Genomic DNA, 24,100 nt, shown 5'->3' with positions numbered 1-24,100 from the left:
GCAACCTCATTATCGCCAGTGCCCGTAAATTTTTTATTATGTCTCGTGAGACCCGCGGCGTCCAATCCCGATGCAGGGCTCTAGGCCACAGCCTTATTTTCAGTTATATAAGTACTTGTAAGTTCATAAATGCATGGTTACCTCGCTTGTCCACCCTAAACAGATAACATATAAAAATGATATCAAAGAAAGCAATTCTCTAAAAATTATTAAAGAAACAATAATTGAATCCCTGTATACAAAACCAATCGGATCTCCTGTGTACGGTTGTCTCTTAATTATACATGACTATTCTGTATATATACTATAAATCCATCTAAAACAAGATGATAGAATTGTTAAATGAACCAAGTGCTAATTCTCTATCTACGGAGCCGTAGCTAATGCACTCCATATATCTTTTCCATTATCAGATTCTATATCAGGCACTGTTTTTCAACCAGTGTGCTTCTAACTGTTGCAATACTACAACTTCCAGCATGCCCGGGAGTTGTAGTTTTGCAACAGATGGAGGCACACTGATTGGGAAATATAGGGATTTTACAATGAATTTCAAACTGATAGAAATAAAAAATATATAAGAACTTGGGAATGATATGCACATGAATGGAGTTGGATGAAAACAATGTTTCTTTCATGCTTGGCGTGGTTTTAGCCGACAGACGTGATCTCTTAGACGTTTCTCATAACCCTTGTATGTGTGACTTGCTACCACCGCCTCATTACATTTCTTCATAGCTTCACTGAACAACTCACTTTCTGACCCCGCTATTCAACAAAACACTTTTTACGTAGATTACTTTTCAATTTTCTTTCATTCAGTCAGGCATAGGACTTATCACATTTAGACTTTGCATACATTCATATCAGGGAGACTTACAGCTGTTGTAGTGTTTTCTGCTGAATAGTGTTCCTATTTTGACAATTGGGTCTTTTCCAAAATATGACTGCCTTCAGGCACTTTAGGTGCTTTGGAATGTTGATAAATGCATTTTCACATGGTTCTGAAAAAATTAATATCCTTTTGTAACTAGCAATTTTTTTCCATATACCCGTCACATTGAAAATCCAGGCAACGTGTTTTTTTGATATATGGTATAATTTTATGGGAAAAGATTCAGTGCAACTTCTGCTCATTTAGGGCTTTGGAGTCCAGCGGGCAGTCCTCACTAGTGATTGACAGTTATTTCTCTCTGTAAAAATACAGGGAATGCTGTCAATCATTGAGTAGGACTGCCCATTGGACTCCTAAGCCCAGAATCAGCAGAGATTTAAAGCCTACCTGTCATTTCAGGTGGCTTTTTAGGAAAAGTTGTCCTGTGTGTGTACATGAGGAGCAACACTTTTCTGGCCATTCTATACCTTGTATGTGATATTTTTCAGTAGATTTCTGCTCTGCAGGCTTTATATTAATTTGCAGTTCTCCCACAGCTGTCGGATGCAGCTCCCTCCTCATCCTCCATAGACTTGTATTGCTTATCTTGCAGACACATAACAAAACTGAGCATATTTTCAAAGTTTCTTATATTCACTTTAACTATTGATCTATGCAAAATTGTTCAAATGACAGTGCCTATCCACAAGATAGGGGGTAAGTGTAGAGAAGAGCAAACCCAAGTTCTGACCCAAGTTCGGTCAGAACTTTGCTCAAAGTTCAGTTTGGCAGAATAGAGAGAGAGGAAGGATCACATGACCTCTGTTAGACTCACCGCGGTCGACTGGAATTCAGTGTAGTAGATCTGCAATACCATGGAGGTCTGGAGCTGGAGGTGTAGTGGATCCGCTAGACCTGTGTGGCAGATGACGCGGGGCATGCCCGGGAGCGGAGTCTAAGGTGCCACTGATTTTCACCAGAGCCCGCCACAAGGCAGAATGGACTTGCTGCGGCAGGCGGCACCCAGGTCGCTACCCTTGGCAGGACTTGACCACACAGATGGCTCAGGTGAAGCGTGGAACAGAAGGGATGAGACAAGCTGTAGTCAGGCTAGCAGGAGCTCTGGGCAGGTGGCACAGAAGCGTAGTCAGTAGGGTAGCAGAAGGTCAATAGGCAGGCGGCTAGGAACACGGTAGGGTCACAGAATGCAAGGTCTGGTACACAGCAAGGAATAACAGAATACTGCTTTCGCTTAGGCACAAAGGCAAACAAAGATCCGGCAGAGAGTGGCGGGAGGTGCAGAAACTTTTAATGAAAGTGCAGGTGCAAAACATAATTACAGGCGCACTGGCCCTTTAAATCTGAGAGCTCCGGTGCGTGCGCACCCTAGGAGGCGGGGACATGTGCGCCATGTTGTGAGGAAACAGCAGGAGACAGAGGGGTGTGACGGGCTGGAATTCGCATGCGAGCGTGTCCCGCAGTGCGAATCCCAGCCCCGTCGGCCAGAGAAGGAGAGGGGACAATGCGCTCATGGCCAGGATGTGCAGCCAGAGTGCAAGATGTCACAACCTCAGGGAATCCCATAATTCCTTTCAAAGAGCTCTCCCAGCCAATCAGGAGAGAGTATAAGGGTGATGTCAAAGCCACTATAAAAGCCAATGCACATAGCTTCAACAGCCATTTTAAAGATAGCAAGTGTTAGGTGAAGATCTCTTTGAGGGACACCTTGCAGTGAACAACACATAGAGTAGGGCCACACATATAAAATGATTGTAGTAAAGCAACACTGCAGAGCCACTGTGTCTTTGCTTCCCAGGAATAAAACCTGTTGCTACACCCAACAAGGGATTATTTTTGGATATTAATTTGAAAAAGCATAAAAAATCCACTGGTGCAGTTTGTTTTTATTTATCCTGTTAGTTACCACCCCCATCAGGTAATATCCATTTATTCATAGCCATGCATGTTGTATAACTTTGAAATTAACTTTTTCTTAAAAACAGCCCAGATGTCCATAGATACACTGCTAGTAGTGTTGCTCGTGAATACTCGCAAAGCGAATTTTATTCGCGAATATTGCATATTCGCGAATTCGCGAATATTCGCGAATATAGCACTATATATTCGTAATGACGAATATTCTTTTTTTTTTTTTTTTCACAGTACACATCACAGTGATCACCCCTCTCTGCTTCCAGCTTGTGGGGTATAAGGAAGGCTCTAATACTACTGTGTGAGACTGGCGTGCGAATTTTCGCATATGCGAAAATTTGCATATGCTAATTTTCGCATATGCAAATTTTCGTTTATGCAATTTTTTTATATGCATATGCGAAAATAAAACGAGAATATTACGAATATGCGAATATTCTCGAATATATGACGAATATTCGCCCATATATTCGCGAATATTCGCGAATTCGAATATGGCCTATGCCGCTCAACACTAACTGCTAGGTGACCTAGCAGTGTATACAGAGCTTTTAGAGCTCATACACAATGCAATATACAGATTATTGGGATATTGGTAAAGTACAGTTTTGGACAGGACCAGAACTTTTCCATGCAGTCATTTTAAACAAAAAAAAGGCAGGTAAGGAAGAGAGATTGGATACAGCCAAATTCTTTTTTTGGATACAAGATACTTTATGCAGTGTTCTTTGGTATGAATCAGCAGATGTACAGTAATTTAGTTGCTGTGGCTATTGTCTGAGCACCTAGGGTAGCTATTAAATGTAGACAAAGACATCAAAACTTGAGTAGATTTCATGTGCTGGAGAGGAGAGACATCCGGAGAGTGATGGCTATAAATATGAGTAAAATCCAATTACAGAAATGCACTGCACAGTGTAAAACAAGTAGTAGTAAGAGATGTGAGTATATTAGAATGTGCTGTGGTATATGGTAATATTTTTGCATACAGTGTGGGAATTTGTTTAGGGGAAATTCATAAAATTCTAGCAGATAATGCATAAATTTGTGGTTTACATAGCGAACCCTCATTTTTACACATTTTTCTTTTGTATTGCCTAGAAAATACTGATTATACGTTATGCCAGCTATTAGGTGCTTTACAAAAGAGAAAAGTGCCTAACATGTCTAGCAAGTTTTGCCAGATTTTGTCTGCCTTGTGCACCATTTTGATACATTGGTGTAATTTTTACCATTTTGCCAATGTGTAAAATTATGCATTTTACAACATCATTGCTAAATCTCACAAAGTGAGTTTTGCATTGCTGAGTTCTGTTTTACTTCACTAAACCCAGCAAATACTGACTTGAGTTATGTTCACACATGGAAGATTTGAATTATTTTCTGCAGCTGTCCTATTTATGTGAATGGCTTTGCAGATAAGGCTACTTTCACAATATAAAATTCATCTGTTTTAAAGATCTGTCTTATGTTCCGTCATGAAAACCCTGCAAATCGGCCGTTAAACGGCTGTTAGAAAATCCCATTATAGTCTATGGGATTTTAACATTATCCATTTTAATAAAAATTAATTAATAACGGACGTTATTTTGTGACGGGAAAATTAACGGAATGCACTATTTCTCCAGTTACTATCTTCCATCACAAAATAACGTCCATTATTAATAACGGACTATAACGGATTAAAACGGATAATGTTAAAATCCCATAGACTATAATGGGATTTTCTAATGGCCGTTTAACTGACGATTTGCAGGGTTTTCATGACGAAACATCAGATGAATCTTTAAAACAAATGAATTTTATAGTGTGAAAGCAGCCTAACATATACATGATTGGTATTGTACTACTCTTTTAATGTGGCTTGCTACTTCACTGGTCCTTCATGCCACAGAACATACCAAGAAGTGATACGTAAAATAGTGAGAGCACTCAGCAAATGTATACTACATTTAACCCCTTAAGGACTCAGCCCATTTTTACCTTAAGGACTCAGCCCTTTTTTGTAAATCTGACCACTGTCACTTTATGCATTAATAACTCTGGAATGCTTTCACTTTTCATTCTGATTCCGAGATTGCTTTTTTGTGATATATTCTACTTTAACATAGTGGTAAATTTTTGTCGTTACCTTTGCATCCTTTCTTGATGAAAAATCCCAAAATATCATAAAAATTTTGAATTTTCTAACTTTTTCTTACTCTGTTTGTAAGGAAAATTGATATTCCAAATAAATTATGTATTGATTCACATATACCATATGTCTACTTTATGTTGGCATCATAAAGTTACTTTTTGAGGACATTAGGGGGATTCAAAGTATAGCAGCAATTGTCAAAATGTTCATGAAAATTTCAAAATCTGAATTTTTCAGGGACCAGTTTGAAGTGGATTTGAGGGGCCTTTCTGTAAGAAATACCCCATAAATGACTACGTTCTAGAAACTGCACCATGAATTTTGCTGAAATGTTTTTTTGGGGGCATGTTGCATTTAGCAAGTCCCCAGGGTGCCAGAACAGCAAAAAAATAATTTAAAAACACATTGCACACTATTTGTGAAACTTCACCCCTCAAGGAACATTACAAGGGGTATAGCGAGCCTTAACACCTCACAGGTGTTTGACGACTTTGCGTTGAAGTTGGGTGTAAAAATAGAAAATTTGATTTTTAACACTAAAATGATGGTGTTACCCCAAATTTAACTTTTTCACAAGGGTAGTAGGAGAAAATTTACCCCCAAAATTTTAAACCCCATTCTTTTGAGTATGGAAATACCTCATATGTGGAAATTAAAGTGCTCTGCTGGCGCACTACATTGCTCAAAACAGAAGGAGCAAAAATTGGCTTTTTGAAAGAGAATTTTGCTGAAATGATTTTTGCGGGCATGTTGCATTTCGCAAGTCGCCAGGGTGCCAGAACAGCAAAAAACCTACACCTGGCACACTATTTAGGAAACGATACCCCTCAAGGAACATAACAAGGGGTAGAATGAGCCAGGTGTTTGACGGGTTTGCGTTGAACTTGGACGAGAAAATGAAAAATTAGATTTTTAACACTAAAATGATGGTGTTACTCAAAATTTTTCATTTTCACATGGTGTAATAGGAGAAAATGGACCCCAAAATTTGAAGTCCAATTTCTCCCGATTAAGAAAACACCCCATATGTGCACGTTAAGTGCTCTGCTGGCGCACTACAGGTCTCAGAACAGAAGGAGCGCCATTGGACTTTTGAAGAGAGAATTTTGCTGAAATTGAAGTCGGGGGCCATGAGCATTTACAAACCTCCCATGGAGCCATAACAGCAGAAACCCCCCACATGTGACACCATTTTGGAAACTACACCCCTCTAGGAATGTAACAAGGGTTACAGTGTGTACTTATACCTCACAGGTTTTTTGAACTACGGGCCGTAAAAGTAAAAATTAGATATTTAACACTAAAATGATGGTGCTACTCGAAATTTTTCAGTTTCACATGGTGTAATAGGAGAAAATGGACCCCAAAATTTGAAGCCCAATTTCTCCCGATTAAGAAAGCGCCCCATATGTGGACGTTAAGTGCTCTGCTGGCGCACTACAGGTCTCAGAACAGAAGGAGCGCAATTGGACTTTTGGAGAGAGAATTTTGCTGAAATTGAAGTCGAGGGTCATGTGCATTTACAAACCTCCCATGGAGCCAGAACAGCAGAAACTCCCCACATGTGACACCATTTTGGAAGCTACACCCCTCCAGGAATTTTATAGTGAGTAGTTACACCTCACATGTTTTTTGAACAGTGGGCCGTAAAAGTAAAAATTATTTTTAACACTGAATTGCTGATATTAACCAAAGTTTTTTTTAGTTTCACAAGTAGTAAGTGAAAAAAGCTCCAAAAAATTTGTAGCCCAATTTCTTCAGAATATGGAAATACCCCATATATGGCAGTAAAGCACTATGCAGGTGCAAAACAGGCCTTAGGACTGAGACAGCACCGATGAGATTTGAGGCCTAAAGTGGTCATTTGCACTGCAATGGTTGAGGTTCTGTTGAGGTTCTGTGACCACAATTTTGAAACAACACCCCTCAAAAAAGATAACAAGGGGTACAGTGAGTAATTACACGTCACAGGGGCCATAAATTGAAATTTTTTTATTTTTTTACACTAAAATGCTGGGATTACCCAATTTTTTACATTTTCACAAGGGGTAATGGGAGAAATTGGGTTACACATTTTGGAGGTCTTTTTCTCCTGACTATGGAAATACATCCACATATGGGGTAATGTGCTGGGGGGGCGCACAACAAGGCTCAGAAGTCATAGAGGTCTGTTCGCATTTGAGGCCTATGGCATATGTACATACATTCAGAGGAAAATACTAAAATGAAACACCCACATGTGACACCATTACAGAAAGTACCCACCCGAGGAATGGATATAGGGCTAAAGAGGACACGCACGGGTGTTTCCTAAATTTATTTTCCAGGAATGGATGAAGGGTAGCTTTTGAAAATTGCAATTTTCAACCTATGCTCTGCTTCATCTTTCTGGGAACAACTAACGTGTGACTCTGAATTGTCACCTACAAATATGATAGAGCTCATGAGCAAGAACTCTTCACATTTCTCAATGTTTCTTACGGACCTAACCGTTACATACATACAGAGGAAAATACAAGTAAGGAACACCCACATGTGAGCCTATTACAAACAGTACACCCCCTAGGGAAGGTGTATAGGGGTGAAGTGGAGATTTGGAACAGACGGGTGTATGTCAATTATTTTCCCAGAATGATGACCCAGAGTACAGCCAAAAGTAAAAATGATGCCCGCCCCAAACCCTATGCTCTGAATCATGATTCTGGGAATGTGATGTGTGTGGCTGTCCCTACACTGTTACCTCCAATGCGCACCCCGCTCAGGTGGGGAGAGAACGCTGCACACTTGAAGCAACTGAAAACCCCCAATGCTGTTGACTCTGTGTCCCATGACCCATTTTTTTTTTTTGGGGGGGGGGAGATTTTATCAGGGATATTGGGAAAGAGACTTTTTTTTTTTTCCCTCTGGGGGGGGGGGGGGGGTGGTTTTAAAGTTTGGAAGACAATGTACTCTGGAGTGGTACATTGGAGTAGAATTCTTGGAAATTAATTAGGGCAAAAGATTAAAAATGTAGTGCTCCATGGAAGTGTGATACTACCTAAAGCAATTTTTTATGCAGAGTGTCACACTGAGTGGCGATGTCCTTCCGAATCCCCCCCCCCTGTGACACACTTTGCATTTTTTCTGGGATCTTCCCTTCATTCCAGTGTGGGGGACAACACCTGGAAAGTGTTTTTCCAGGGATGATCCGGGGAATCACAGTTCCAGAGGTGCTATGACCCGCTCTTTGGCGGTCACCAAAGATTAGGGCCTTTAGAACTTCCTCTTGAAACTGCAGGAATGTCCCTGTGTTGCCAGCGTGCTGGGACAGTACAAAAAGAGTTATACATGGCAACCTGTACCAAGTAGACTGTAACTTTTTTGTGCCATGTCCGTGTTTTCTGCATGGCATCAAATGGCTTGAGGACTTGATCAGAGAGATCAACTCCCCCCATATACTGATTGTAGTCCAGAATACAATCAGGCTTGAGGCCTCTTTGATTCTTCCGGACTGTCCCACAAGCGACCGTGGATCTGGCGGCGAGGGATGTGAAAAGTTATCCACGGAAAGGTGGTAACCCTTATCTAGCAATGGGTGCAAAAGGCTCCAAACGATTTTCCCGCCAAAACCCAGAATGGGGGGACATTCTGGGGGTTCAATATGGGTATCTCGTCCCTCATACACCATAATCTTGCAAGTGTACCCTGAGGTGCTCTCGCAAAGTTTATACATCTTCACGCCATACCGCGCCCGCTTGGTTGGGATGTATTTCCGGAAGCTAAGTCTACCCAAAAAGCTGTAGCCATCAGTAGTGACCTCCCACCCAGGGACATAGGCCCCCCAAAATTTGGCCCCTAAGTGGTTGATGATTGGCCTGATTTTATACAGGCAGTCATATGCGGAATCACTTCGGGGGGGCATGCTGCATTATCAGCATAATGCAAACATTTCCGAATGGACACTGTTTTTTTTTTTTAACTAGGCCCATAAGCAGCACAAGGCCCCAAAAGGTCCACATTTCGGCTGCATTCACGGCGTGCCATCCATTGGGTCTAGCTAAAAATGAGCCCGGGTTTGCAGTGGCGAACTGTTGGGCGTACAGGTTCGTCTGGTCAACCATCAGATTGACAAAGTCGTCACTAGGTTCGTCTGGTCAACCATCAGATTGACAAAGTCGTCACTGAAAAGAAAACTATTATAATCAATTTCAGTGAACCCGACGATGTCATTCTTGATTCCTGAGTGGCCAACCAACTCAGGAATCACGGGCTCGTGGTCCGCTGGCTGAGTGCAGACAAGTTCACCGGTACGGGGCACCAGTAAATGTGGCTGGGGGGTTTGACTAGTATGAGCGCCAGGGGGACTCATACTAGCATGGGGCACAGGGTCAGGAGCAGAGGAGGTTTGCGGCCTTGCATGGCTGTGACTCCACCCCCTTGGTGGCTCATCATCAGAAGATGATGAGGAGGACGAGGAAATAAGGAAGGTGGGCTCTTCCTCATCCTCTGTGGCTCTTCCAGAGTCAGAGGCAAGTAAGGCATATGCTTCTTCCACTGAAAACGCCCTGTGGGCCATTTTCCTATTCTAATGGGGTGTATGTATGTTTGGGGGAAAAACTTTATTGGTGTATGTGCTGAATGTGGTGTTTTCATTTACTTCCTGCTCTACCCTAACCCGCACTAACCCTTCCTAACTCACCACCTAACAGAAAAAATATAAAAATATAAAATGAAACTAAAACTAAAAAAAGAAACCTTTTTTTTTTCCCCAAAAGGCTCTGTGCCCCCCCAAAAAAACCTTTACCTAATCAGTGGGGTGCTCAGGGACCAGAGAAACGCAGGGCGTACCTGTATGCTCGGAGTCCTTAAGGACTCAGAAACGGGGGCGAATGGGTACGTCCTGCATCCTTAAGGGGTTAAAGGGGAGTTCTGAAGGATACATTTTACATTTAACAATATCCAGGGTGGCAGTGTAACATAAAAAAGTTGTACTCACCTGTCTTTGATCCACTGCTGGTGCCAGTCTTTGCTGTTAGTGCTTTCCCTTCTCCATCCCAGGGAAATACCAACTCAGCTGAGCACTGTGCAGAAACATGTGCTATAGGGACCACGCACATGCATGCACCTCCTTATAGAGCCAGTGTGTGCTCCTGATTCTTGTCCTCCTACAATTCCTGCCAGGCACCACCTATATGAGAGCACTCCTCACTTCATGTGGTGCTTGAGCAATATTTTAGTCTCTACAAGTAAAGGTGTCTGTTTGCTTGTTCCTGACTAGCATACATGTGTCTGACCTGAGCCTGATAGCCTGACACTGCTTCTGCCTCATCCCTTGTACCTGCTTATTCTCCTGTGTATGACCTGGATTGACAACCATGCCTCTGTCTGCTAATCAAGCCTGCTCTACAAGTTCTGCTGTTCTAATAGTTCCAGTTCAGCTATACCAACAAGTCAGCCCTGCTTCATCAGACTCTGTTGCTGCACTAATACCATCTATATCATCAGCTTTCCCTACTTGTCTGTATCCCCGGTGTACCAAGTCATTCTGGCCTACCTGGCCAGCTGCCAATTAACCGGGCCACTCTTGCAGTAGTGATCTGGTATCCTTCCCCCCTGCAGCTGACGTCCAGATTCAGTATCCAGGAGCAAGATAAGAGGGTGAAAACCAGGGGAATATTTAGACTCCACTCCTAAGTTTTGCCCAAACCAAACTGGTAGTTGGCACAGCGGGTCCACACCCTTTGGGGTGTTACATTTTAGATATGAATTTTTACCTCCAGAGTACCGCTTTAATGAACAGCAAAACATACAACATTGCCTCTCACCTCACAGATGCCATACACACTTGCTGGGCTGGGTTCAATAGTGCCCGGAAATTACAGTAAGTGGTGATGCACACAGTATTGTGTAAGTATCACTGATCATACACTTGTCTGGATCAAACCTGCACAGTGCCGACCTTAGGACTTGCCAGAAAGGTCCTAAGACTGCAATGTACTGATGCACCCCAGTATCCTTTTAGTGTAAGGTACAGAAGTTTTTTTTTTTTACCATAGCTAATATGTATTTCTGTTTTGTTGTTGTCTGTATAGGACGCAGGATCACCTTGGTCACAGTCCATGACATGCCTTATGATGAAGCTAGAGCAATTAAATGTAGACATTGATGGAGCCATCAGTGCAAGTTCTATTCCCCCATGCTTCTCATATGAAGAGTCAGAAGAGCAGGTAATATATCATTTTCATGATTATCATTAATTTTGGAGTAATTTTAGCTTTGGCTTCACTAGGTCTAGGTAGCTGGACAGAGACTAAAATTGATTAACCACTTACTGCCTAGTCATTTACTTCTGACTGCATGCAGATCCCTTCACCCAAATACTATTTGTGATTAGTTTTGTTTCACTACCATGTATTGTGATCGGTTCTCATGTTTGGTAACTGAGAACAGTGGGTAAAAAAAGAGGTTAGGGCTTGAATTGAGAACATGACATGCTGCATATGTTTGTAGGGGAATATTTGGGTAGAAAGGTTGGGTGACCAGGACAATTAAAATGTTATCTATTGCAGATTTGTACAAGAATGATAAAAGTAGTTGGTGGAATCTATTAAACCCTATACACCAGTTTTTTTGTGTACATAAGTTGCAGACCTTTTCATCATTTTGCGCAAAAACGTGAGCTTTTTTTGTTGTTGCATTTTTATGCTACTGGTGCCATACCTAAAAATAGGTATACATTTCATTGAAGAGATATTGCAAATTACAACTCAATAGGGAAAGTCTTCAGAGTATAACAACATACATTTTAATACAATGTGGATTATCTGCCCACAGGTCCACATAGTCTCCACCCCAAATGACCATACTGCACCTTTAAGGGTACGGTTACACATAGCTTATATGAAGCATATTTCACGCTGCACAAAATCTGCTGCAAAGTAGATAATGCACTGCATATTCTCCTATGAACAGACACACAGAGATACTCGCGGCATGCCAATGTGACTGTGAGCAAGCCAAACCTCACTTCGCACATAGGGCTGCCACCAAGTAGCCCTGTGTGTCTGGTCATAGGAGAATACACGCTGTGCAGCAGATTTCGTGCAGCGTTAAATGTACTGTGTATACTATGTGTGACCCTACCCTAAGTTCTTAAAATTTGTATTAAAGGTGAAATCTCATCCTAGAAAATTCTGAAAATCTTATTCCTTATCCTGTAGATAGGGGATAAGTTTTTCAGAATTTTCTAGGATGATATCTCCTTTAATTGACATTCTAAAGTTAATTAGAAAATTGTGTAAAAATCTTTATTTGTAAAAATCATAACAAGCATAAAAATAACCTTGAAGACTTCTAAAAAAAAACCTTTATCCTCTCTGGGTCTTGACGAAGTACCATCTAGCGATATTGTATCCTGGATGCAGCAGAGAAGACTCTCATGCCCTCTTCTTCACACGGTGGCCTCTGTCAATGTTTTCTGCGTTATTTATTTTCCATATAACGGCATACAGAGCCCTGGCTGTGAACCCAGCAAAGACAGCTGGGATTACAATATTCCAAATATTAAAAAAGGTAATGCTAGTGTGAAGAAGGAAGACGTCATCCGGCTGCTGTTTATAGAAACATTTTCTTCTTCCTTTTAGTAATGTTGCCACGCAAGTTGTTATACAAATACATTTCATGACAAGAAATACAGTGTCTACACAAGGTCAGTTCTGCAGTGACATATGGTAACAATTACTTTACTGCTGTAAACATTTTATACAAACTTGACCTAAAACACAGTGGGGAAATCTGTTTAGTTTACCAGACAATCACCGCACGACATCACTAGAGGTCTAATAAAAAAAAGGGCTAGCGAGCCAACGGAAGTACAGACAGGAAATGGAGAGTCGGTGAGTCATGGCACTTGGACGTATGGTTCACAATGTGTTACAACACACATATTAACCACTGTGTTGATGTTGGAAGATCTGGCGTGGGAATTTAAATGCATTTTCAACCTCAGCGGGTTGTCTGAAAGGGGTTATCCACCATAAGGTGATTTTAGTACACACCTGGCAGACAGTAATGGACATGCTTAGGAAGGATCTGCGCTTGTCTTGGGGATAATGGCTATGTTGTGAGATTACCATAACACTGTGGCTAGCTTTTTGTGAACTGGTATTTCTTTTTTGAGTTTTCTTCTTCTTTGCCTACAGATCCCATAATTAAATTTTCCTCCCTCCCACCCCAGCCATCAGCCACCCCACCCATTGAAACATAAATGAGTTGCATCCATTCAAAAGACCTGTGGTTTTCAATCAGGGTGCCTACAGCTGTTGCATTAGTTGCAGATTGATCTCTCTCACACCAAGCGATCCCTCCACCCATTGAAGCAGACAGGCTCCCTGTCATCAGCTGACTAGTGAGACAACAGTCATTTTGTAAGCTGTTCAAAATAAATATTGGGGTGAAATTCCCAGTAGAATTGTGAGAAAACTGTCACACACAGGTACAGACACTACATTATGAACTACACTAATTTTACAGCCCCTGTAGCATAGTCAAATAAAATAAAAATCCTGGAATACCCCTTTAAGTTTGTGTGCATTTTGAAATATTTTGGTCATTCTTATGGTTTATGTTTTAGAATTGTCAGTGGTAAAATGTAATCTACACAACAAGGTCATACTAAATGACTGACAAGCTATAGTAAACTTCTCTTGTCATTACTTCCATTAGTGCCTGGTATATAAAAAAAAAGTATTTTTAGAAATCTGCAGCAGAAAATCCTGTGCATCAAATTCTTTGCATCAAATCTGCGTACATGTGAACGTACCCTAAAAGGGAAAATTTTTGGGATGCTTGGAAAAATCCATGCTGTCTACTTCACTTGCTAGACCAAGAACCTGTTGCTACTTCCAAAAAATGAATCATTTTTGGCATGTTGGGATAAAACCAGTGTCTTCCCAAGCCTCCCAGGTATCTACCGACAACCAGGGATACTTTATGCCACTTTGTTTTGGTGTGAATAAGCCTTAAAAATGGGCGAGCTGTAATTGTTACTATGGGTTACCGCAAGTCACCATAACTGAGCCTTAAAAACACTTTAAAACTACTTGTATACACTCCTAACAGTGTTAGACAGGGTTTAGAGGTGTTAGGCAGTGTTTTAAACGTGTTTAGGGGCTTTTTTCATCTCGGTTCGAGTTGAATCGAGCCAAACCGAACACGTGATTTCTTATAGGTTCGGCAAGTCCTGCAAACCAAACTTTTCAAAAGTTCACTCAACTCTAGTCCTGATCATGTACTAATGCTCATCCATGCTCACTCCAATGTGTCTAGCGCCTATATTTTTCTCAGAAATACCTTCTGTTGGTTTTTCATTCTGTGATCTGGAGGGGGCTCTTCTCTCAACATGACTCATCTTCCTCCCTGAGTCTGCTGTGCCGGGTATTTTAATTCAATCACTGCAGGCTGCTCTGTAACCCCTTCCTCCCTGCTGCAGTTTGATAGGACAGGAGTGAGCACAGAGGAGTGCTAATCCCACCCTCACTTACTGGACATTGTTTATTGCTGTGGACAAAGATGATTCTGCAGCCAGACAGGATTGTGTCCTGGATGGTATGGGGTCCGTTTTATAAGCCATGATTTCTATAAAAAGGAAATTAAATTTTATGAAGTACAGTATATTGATGTTTAAGTTTATATATTAAGGTTAATGTTTTGACAAGATGTACAACATATAAAACATTTTTGAATCTGACAGTGCCCACTTAAGGTTTCAACATCAGTGGGATTACAAAGTGCTTATATATTGCAATAAAACATTTCCATTACTAAATAATTTTTGTTTTAACATAAAATGCCATTGTAAAGTCTTAAGACCCTTTCCCTGTTTTCACATTTTGTTATGTTGTGGTCTTGTGTTAAAATTAGAAAACATTACTAAGAAAAAATATCTATCTATCTATCTATCTATCGTTTTCCCCATCCTTCTGCACTCAATACCCCATAATGAAAAAGTAAAAAACTAAATGTTAGAAATCTTTAATAAAATTAATTTCCACCTTGGTTTTGTCAGACCAGAGAATTTCTTCTTCCCGTCAATAGCAAAGTGTCAAGTGTCATAGCAAAGGGGTATAAATACTTAGGTCCGTGATAAATGTTAGTTTTTCTTTTTTAATAAATTTGTGAAAAAATTTTAAATGTGGTTTTCACTCTCTTATTATGGAGTATTGAGTGCAGATTGATGGGGAAAACATGCTTGCTTTATTATTTTAGCACAAGGCTACAATATGACAAAATGTGAAAAGTTAAAGGGTCTTAAGACTTTCTGAAAACAATTATTGTTTGGCTGCTACGAAGTATGTACTTTGATTGGGCCCATCCATGGCTGGTTCTTACTCATTGCTACAGGGTGATAAGAACCTCTGCAAGACTATCCACCTGAAAGGAGGTTGGTGGAGAATTGGTCCAATGGTCATGGTAAGGAGGGGGAAGCGAAAAAAAAAGGTGCTTCTATTTTCTCTTCTCCCCCCTCCCCCCCAATTGTAGAGGCTGTTTTTTACTGACAGCTGCAGCTCCCGCCAGGCAACCAAACTTCTTGCTTTGGCATTGTCCTCCTTCTGGATCTTGCTGTGGACTTCATCTGCTGCACATCCTCAAAATCTGGTTACCTTCACAACTATCGTTTCAGTGTATGTCAACTCTGTTCTTGATTCCTGATTCGATAGCTTGACCATGGCCTTGTTCCTGCATTATTCTCCTGTCTCACTCTTTGGATTGTTCGCATGGTATCTGTTGTTTAACTCCTGGTTTTGACCTCTAGCTCCACTCCTGACTACACTCTCCTCTCTTCCTCCGTTTGGTTGCCTTCTGACAACACTCCTGGTGACAACACTTGGCTCCATTCCTGACTTCCCTTCTTATCCATCTGCACTGCACCAATATATTACTATACTGGAGACTGAAGTCTGCAGATAAGCATAAAGAAAAGGTATATTCCTTTGTGCCAAACTGATTGTGACTTAGAAAGTCCACATCTCCAGTAACTAGCGTAACACTACTGTGGATGGCAAAGCCAGCATGAAAATAAGGGCTCCAGTTTTAATCTTTACTATAGATCTTAAGAGTACTATTTATTGCAGAAATTCCTATTTTCTTTAAAACAAAAACAAAAAATGTCAATAAATGGAATATAATTTTAGAGTAATGTGATGGAAAAAACAGATATAGAAGTCAAGCTCAATAACCATTTTGTAGCTGTAGTTAGGTTTTCTTTGGCTTGATTTATGTGAAAGCAAATTTAGTAAAACACATCACACTGCCCTATACTTAAAGTGAATGTCTTCTCCTGATCATCATTTTGTATTTTGTTAAGAGGTATTCGAAGGCATTAGTTTTATACTTAGAAGACCTTAGAGTGGCATGAAAAAAAGAAAAACCTGTACTCACCTGCCTCTAGTCCCCTGCCAATGCTGTTCTGACGAAGGCTAAGGCAGCACCCCAATGTGGCCTCTGTTTAGCGGAGTTGGCAGGTCCTTTTGCTTACACTGACACAAGGAAATGCAGCGCATTGGGGGAAGCAGTGGGGGAGCGAGGGAGGTAAGTATATGTTTTTTTTTATTTTTTATTTTACCGGACCCTGAGAGTGTTTATAGGAAGAACATGTCCAGAATATTCCTCTAAACCTGAAAACTATTTGGTGTTTTTATCTGTCAGAGATTTATGGCATATCCTGTAAATAATCAAGTCAACTACAAAAAGGCCAAAACCGTATAGAATGCTAGATAAAAGTATGCATATGTGTAAAAACTCAAATATCATAGGTCAACATCTCAATGTAACCTTTTACTAACATTGGTTGTTTGTTATATTTAGAGTTTTATTCAACATTTGGGTCAGGAAGTGTTTTACTTCTCAAGTGGAGGAGATGATTCTGTCTATTCCGCTTACTCACACATCATTGGTGGAGTCCCACTGGTGTCCATTTCTAGATATCCTGCCTGATGATGTGTGAAGAGCACGGCTTTATAATGTCTGTCCAGAGAGAAGTGGATGACAACAAGCTAAAAACACACAACAGTTATTATAGTAATCTCTGTTACATTAAAATACATAAATTATATATATATATATATATATCTATATATATATATATAGATATATATATATATATATATATATATATATATATATATATATATATAATGCACCTAAATAAATTGTGTATCATAGGAGTTTTTATGAAGCTTGCCGGTCTACATATATTCATCTGGGTTGTATCAAAAATAGCTTATCCTGTCACTTTTGGCAGCGGTTTGGCTCTTCATTTCTCTGTTTTGTCGGATGTATCAGTGATATAAACTTTCCAGTGTAAATCTCACTGAGAGCTTAAGCAAAGTGGTCCAGATTTTGACTGTGACCTAAGGGTCTCTCTATTCCCATTGAGGATTGTACTGGATTTGAACTGACATCAGGAAGAAAAATGCTTAGCTTGTCCCATCTGTTCTCTAAACTTTGAATGCATTCCCTATAATCTTCTGGTTTCCCTATCAATATATTTTTCAGAATGCCGTTATTATACCTTTTTTTTTAATCATATGGCAGATATGTTTTTCTTAATAATTGGTGTTGTTTTTAAGAATGTTACCATTCAATTTAACTACATAAGCACTGGGCTAGTTTAGACATGAAGGTAGCAGCCATTTTTTCATTATTACATAACTTTTTTTTTCTTTTTTTTATTAATTTAGCTATATCCACCCTGTCCCAAATTATTATGCAAATTATATTTTTCTCATTTACCTAAATAATTGATGTAAATAACTGTCAATATAATTCTCATGTTATCAACTATTAAGAGTACAATTCAAATTTTATTGAACAAACCTAATGATAATGTAATGTTCGTTTATTTGTTTTTGTATTTTTCTGTTTAACTGTGTATTCACACACTAGTATGTTCACAGCAGTTTGCTATTCTCCCTGGATTGGGAATAGTTAATGCTCTGAACGAATTAGATCTTGGGTGTGTCTATTAACTAGTGTTCTCCTGCATTCTCTGCTGGTTATTTTGTGCAATATGCTACTATGTTGTCTTTTTGTGCAATACTCTGACTATGTCTGCTTGAGCATTTACCTTGTAATTATCTTGTGATTTTATCTGAGTTTTAGCCATGGTTAAATAGTCTTGTTTATTGTAGATATTAGTCTGTGTTATATTTGTCGGATTTAGGCTTAGTCTGGGTTCACACTGTGTTAGTTAAGTGTTACCGGTGCTCTGTATGTAATTATTCCTGTTTGGTATCTTGGAGTCTGTTCCGACTCGTCCGGTTTTAGTCTGGCATGTTACTAGGGATGAGCAAATTTTTGAAAAATTAGATTCGACTGCTATTAAAAACGGCTATTTCTGGGCTACAGAGAGCCTCAATAGGGGTGTAGAACACTTTGCCTTGTCGTAACACGCATAGAGAGTGTGCAGTGTTAGTGAAATAATCCTGTTATTCAGTAGGGCATGCAGATTACAGGTATTGCTATTAGAATCACTGCTGCAGAGCGTCTGGATGTGGCATCAGGGTCGGGAGACCATATGGCATCACAATTGAAGAGATTAAAGAGATTTTTAAATGTCATTTTTATTTCATTTAATTTGAATTTATTAAAAAAAATTTACAATCCTTTTTTGAGGACCCATTCTGGTGAGCATCTAGCTGGCGGTCCGCCGTAAGGTGAGCTACCACCTGTTCCAGCCCCTTCCTCTCAGCGCCCCCCCCCCCCCCCCCCGACTGTCTTACTCTGTGTGAAACTGCGAATGTTTCGTTTTATCAGTTATGGCTCATTGTTATCGCTCCAACCTGTTTCATTGGATTCTTGTGGTAATTCCAGAGGTAATATATGATGATGACTAGACAGGAGTGAATTAAAAAAAAATTTGATTCGTTCGATTTGATTTGCTCATCTCTATTGAGGATCCATTGGAGGGCAAGTCTGGTGCTAGCAGCCGCGGTAATTCCAGCTCCAATAATTTATCATTTCTGCAGTGTAAACTATGGGAAAGCTCCTAGTTGTATTTTAAAATCAAGCTGGCGGTCTGCAGTACCAGCAACTTGGACAGGAGCACATTCAGCTTCTGTGCCGTTGGATAGGTGGGCGCATAAAGCTAGAAGTGGTTGAAGTAAAAAATCTTGTACTTGTATCTTAAAATCGAGCTGGTGGTCCTCCGCGAGAAGAGCTACCACCTGTTCCAGCCCCTGCCTCTCAGCGCCCCCCTTCCCGACTGTGAAAGTGCTAATGTTTCATTTAATCAGTTATGGTTCCTTGTTATCACTCCAACCAGTTTAATTGGATTCTTGTAGTAATTCCACAGATAATATAGGACGACGACCATAGGGCCTCACAATTGAAAAGATTGAAGAGATTTTTTAACATTTAAATTTAAGATTTTGATTAGAGTCACAAGTTTAATGTCCTGGGTGCCCAAAGCGTTTACTTTTAACTAATACTGTATGACCGCAAAACCCAATGTAACAAGGAGTCACATGGCGGCACAATAACAGAGCCTAAAGGTGGCAGTAGCCCAATGAGACCATAGGGCCTCACAATTGAAAAGGTTAAAGATATTTAAAAAAAATTGCATGTGGCCATGTTAACATTCTCCGGATACTTGATGAAAAACTGCCACACAATTTTAATTGAAGATTTAAAATAGATTAAGATAAAGTTTCATTTAATGTGCCAGCAGCTTCAGGAGACCACATGGCCACGGTGTGTCTGGGTCCTCTGTCTCGTCTATAGTGTTGAACGGCATAGGCCATATTCGAATTTGCGATATTTCGTGAATATATGGACGAATATTCGTCATATATTCGCTAAATTCACATATTCGTAATATTCGCGTTTTATTTTTGCATGCGAAAATTCGTACACCAGTCTCACACAGTAGTATTAGAGCCTTCGTTACACCACACAAGCTGGAAGCAGAGAGGGATGATCACTGTGATGTGTACTGTGAAAAAAAATATGAATATTCGTAATTGCAAATATATAGTGCTATATTTGCGAATATTCGTGAATTCGCGAATGTGCGATATTCGCGAATAAAATTCGCATTGCAAATATTCGTGAGCAACACTACTCATCACCCTGTAGCTCCACAGCCTGCTCCTGCTACTCTTCTGTCAGATGACTATAAAAACCACCCATTTCGCTAAACCTTGCCTGTGCTCCACTGTCCCCCCTCCTCCTCCAGTTCAGCCCCCCCTAGATGTAGGCACCACGTCTCCAGTGCCCTGATCAGCCATCGTTTCCAACACATGTTGTAGTAAATGAAGCAGTGGAATGACGATGTTAATCCCATAATCCTGGTCATTGACTAATGATGTGGCTTACTCAAAGGGCCTGAGCAAACGGCAGGTGTCACGTATGAGCTGCCACTGGTTGACATTGAAATTACACAGGGGAGTCCCCCTATCCACTTGGATCATCAAGAAATCGGTGATGGCTTTTCTCTGTTCGTATAGTCGGTCCAACATATGGAGGGTGGAATTCCAATGTGTGGAAATGTCACAAATCAGAGTATGTTGGGGGATGCCATTCTGACGCTGCAGCTCAGGGAGGGTGTGCTTTGCGGTGTACGAGTGGCTGAAGTGTATGCAGAGTTTCTTTCCCATTGTTAGGATGTCTTGCAGATGGGGGAAACATTTCAGGAACCGCTTGACTACCAGAATGAATATGTGTGCCATGCAGGGCGCATGGCTCAGGCTTCCTCGACGCAGTGCAGACAAGATGTTCTTCCCATTGTTGGTCACCATGGTTTCCATTTCCAGTTTTCGTGGAGTATGCCATGATTCGATTTCTTGATGAATGACACAGCCTGAAGGAGGCGGAAGCATGATGAGACCATATAGAGGCAGAATGAACAAGCCTGGAGATGGCAGCAGCCTGACAAGACCATAGGGCCTCACAATTGAAAAGATTAAATATATATTTAAAAATTTAAATTGAAGATTTTAAATAGATTAACATAAAAATGTTTATGTAATGTGCCAGCAGCATGAGGAGACCACATGGTGTCAGTGTCAGTAGTGATACCTGCTGTGATCTGTTCTTACCTGCAGGTACTACTATTCCCAACATGGAGCACTCTCTGCTCCATGCTGGGATCTGTAGTATCTGCATTAATTGACAGATCGCAACGAGTGTAACTTCTGACACCCGCTGCGATCTGTCTATTAATGCAGGTACTACAGCTCCCAGCATGAAGCAGAGTGTGCTCCATGTTGGGAGTAGTAGTACTTGCAGTTAAGGAAAGATCATGGCAGATGTAACTCCTGACACCCGCTGTGATACTTCTGTATAATGTATAGATGCGGCTGCTCTTTTATGGTCCCCTGCACTGACGTATATATATACACCTATTCATATTTCCTGCAGAGAGTTGTGATTGGCCTCGAACCATCTGGCCAATCCCAGCTCCCTGCGGGAAATATGAATATGTGTATATATACAGCAGTGCAGGGGACCATAGAAGAGCGGACGTCCGCATCTATACATTATACAGGAGGATCGCAACGGGCGATCTGTCTGTTAGTACAGGTACTACTACTCCCATCATGAAACAGTGTGTTCCATGCTGGGAGTAGTAGTACTACCTAAAAAAAATTAAATGTAAAAGAAAAAAAGGGAAAAACACACACACACTACATTTATATTATTGTCGGCTACATTTTTACGTCCCCACCCGCCCACATAAATTGATCCCTGTTTTAAAAATGTACAAAAATTTTGTTATAAAAAAGATAAATTTCGTTAGATACAATTTTTTCCTTCACTACTGTATCTTTTTTTTGTTCATGGTACCCTACGAAATTTTATTAAAAAAGGTATCTCTGTCACTTTTTTGGATCGCTAAAGTCCAAAAAAGAATAAAAAACGCCTGCAAAAAACGCCAAATTTACAACCCAAATATTGTTTTTCTTGGCGTTTTTTCACTCCCATTGGCTTCTATGGAGAAAAACGCCACGATTTTGACAAAAAAATCGCCAGTGGCTCAAGATGCTGCGATTTTGGAAAACCGCCAAGGAGCTGAAAAACGCCAAAAAAGAGTGAAAAAAATGCCAAAAGGATAAAAAAAAAGTGAAAAACGCCAAGTAGAATAAGAATTTTGCAATTTCTCATTGGTTTACAGCTAACATCTGGCCGCAGCGTTTTTTGGGCGAAAAAGCGCCATGCGGCAGAATTGGCATTTTTCTTGGCGTTTCCCCAAAAAAATTAAAACAAGTGGAAACTTACCAATACGGAAAAATAAAAAATTTATAGGGCTCACAAGGACATTTTTAATCATACAAATTTTTGTGCAAAAAGTTATAATTTGTTAAAAGAAGTAAAGCAAAGCAAACCTATATAAATTGGGTATCATTTTAATCCTATGCACCTACAAAATAAAGATAATGTGTCATTTTTACTGAAAAGTGCACTGAGCAGTAACGGAAGCCGGCAAAAATTACAAAATGGTGGTTATTTTTTTTTCAATTTTGTCCCACCAATAATTTTTTTGGGTTTCGCCATAAATGTTGTGGTGAAATGACTGATGCCAGTACAAATTAAAATTGCTAGTGCAAAAACAAGCCCTCATATAGGTCTGTAGGTGGAAAACTGAAAGCGTTATGATTTTTAGAAGTGAGGAGGAAAAATGCAAAATGAAAGAAACTGTTGTCCTTAAGGTTAAAGGATCTTCTTCTAATGTCTTGGAGCAGATACCACAAAACACCTTCCCAGGTTTGAGGCCATGTTCACAAGTTCTGTCGGAAAAATTCTGCTTGGAAATTCCATTGCAGCAGAGTCAAATTGTTTTCAATGGGATTATGATGCACTGTGCACACAGTAACATTTCTGCAGCAGATGTATCCACTATAGAAATTCTGATTCCTGTGTCGGCTGAAAGAATTAACATGTTTATTCCTTCTTCAGAATCTGCTTGGAAATGCATTGCCATCTATGGAGATGGCAAATTTCCGAGCGTTCCTGGCGCCGGCAGAACATGCAAATTTGCAGAATGTCCGCCCGTGTTTTTTGAGCAGACGTTCCAAAAATGTTCCGCTGTGTGAACTTATCCGGAGAGTCCATGCCTTCAGAGTTGTTTTTGCAACTTGAGGGGGACCTACACATGTGGTTTTAGGTTTATGGCTGATCAGTGTATAACCAATAAAGGTGAAGCCACATGTAGCTGAAGTGCGCCCACCAATCACAGCTTAAGTTTCCAGCAAATTGGCTTGGCCATTGACTGCCACATTTCAGGAATATATGGATGGTCAGTTGTGTGGCTTCACCATAAGTAAAAAATATATATGAACACTGGGAAATGTAGGCTGTTGGGACATCGGATGCTCATTTTACTTAGCTTTCTTTAGAAATAAATATAGCATAGAAATTGGAACTGCTGGACAAGAGAGTTAAGTAATCTAAATTATAATCTTTTGCATAAAAGCAATATTTTGTCATATTCAAATATGAAATCAAATTAAAATCTTTAAAAAAGCAAAAATATAAAAATAAATGAAATTATCTGATGAAATAATCTTCCTCATTCCGGCTCCAAAGAAAAGAAAGGAAATGCATAAAACATAATGGCCAATTAGAATGGTAATGTTGTCATCTTGTGGTCATTTAGAAAACATTTGTTTTTATTGAAGATGAATATGTTTTTGTGGCAGGACTTAGCTTCCTTATCGCAGTAATTATGTCATAAAGATAGAATAAGACAAAAACACAGAAAAACACAGAAGTCGCCAAAACTCAACTGAAACACGTCACATTGTCATTGGACAGCTTCCAAAAAGAGTTACATCAAAACCATGATGTATGTTACATAGTGAGATAGAATAAATATCTTATGCTTTTACTATGTCTAAAGAGTACCAGGGAGGTGTAGTGTAGTGTTTTTTACAGCTAAATTCATACTTTGCCTATTTCTATTTTCTGCCATTACTTTCTTCACCTTCATTTATTTTATTACCTATCTTCAACTAAACTTTCCCTAATCCACCTCCCCAATCTGTCCCTAACTCTAACTATCTCTATCCCTGTAATTATTTTTAGTTTAAACCCCCTGTAAATACCTGTATCTTCGGTAGCTCAGGTTTGAGCTGTGTACGAGGGCAGGAAGTGGGCGTGGCCCGCTCCCTCTCGGTAGC

At 40.1% G+C, this 24,100-nt stretch overlaps 1 protein-coding gene across 5 annotated transcripts in view; it reads left to right on the top strand.

The window, feature by feature from the left end:
• Positions 1–24,100, top strand: part of STARD13 (StAR related lipid transfer domain containing 13) — a 508,748-nt gene that overhangs the window by 150,654 nt on the left and 333,994 nt on the right. For all 5 annotated transcript variants that reach the window (XM_056561898.1, XM_056561901.1, XM_056561899.1 and 2 more), the window contains one exon: positions 11,015–11,149. In XM_056561898.1, coding sequence (XP_056417873.1) covers positions 11,015–11,149 — 135 coding nt within the window. The remainder of the gene's footprint in view (positions 1–11,014; positions 11,150–24,100) is intronic.

The sequence above is a fragment of the Hyla sarda genome, chromosome 2 (genome assembly GCF_029499605.1).
Source record: "Hyla sarda isolate aHylSar1 chromosome 2, aHylSar1.hap1, whole genome shotgun sequence".
NCBI lineage: Eukaryota > Metazoa > Chordata > Amphibia > Anura > Hylidae > Hyla > Hyla sarda.
The sequence above is the reverse complement of the archived record's forward strand: the minus strand, read 5'-3'. Positions and strand labels throughout refer to the sequence as shown.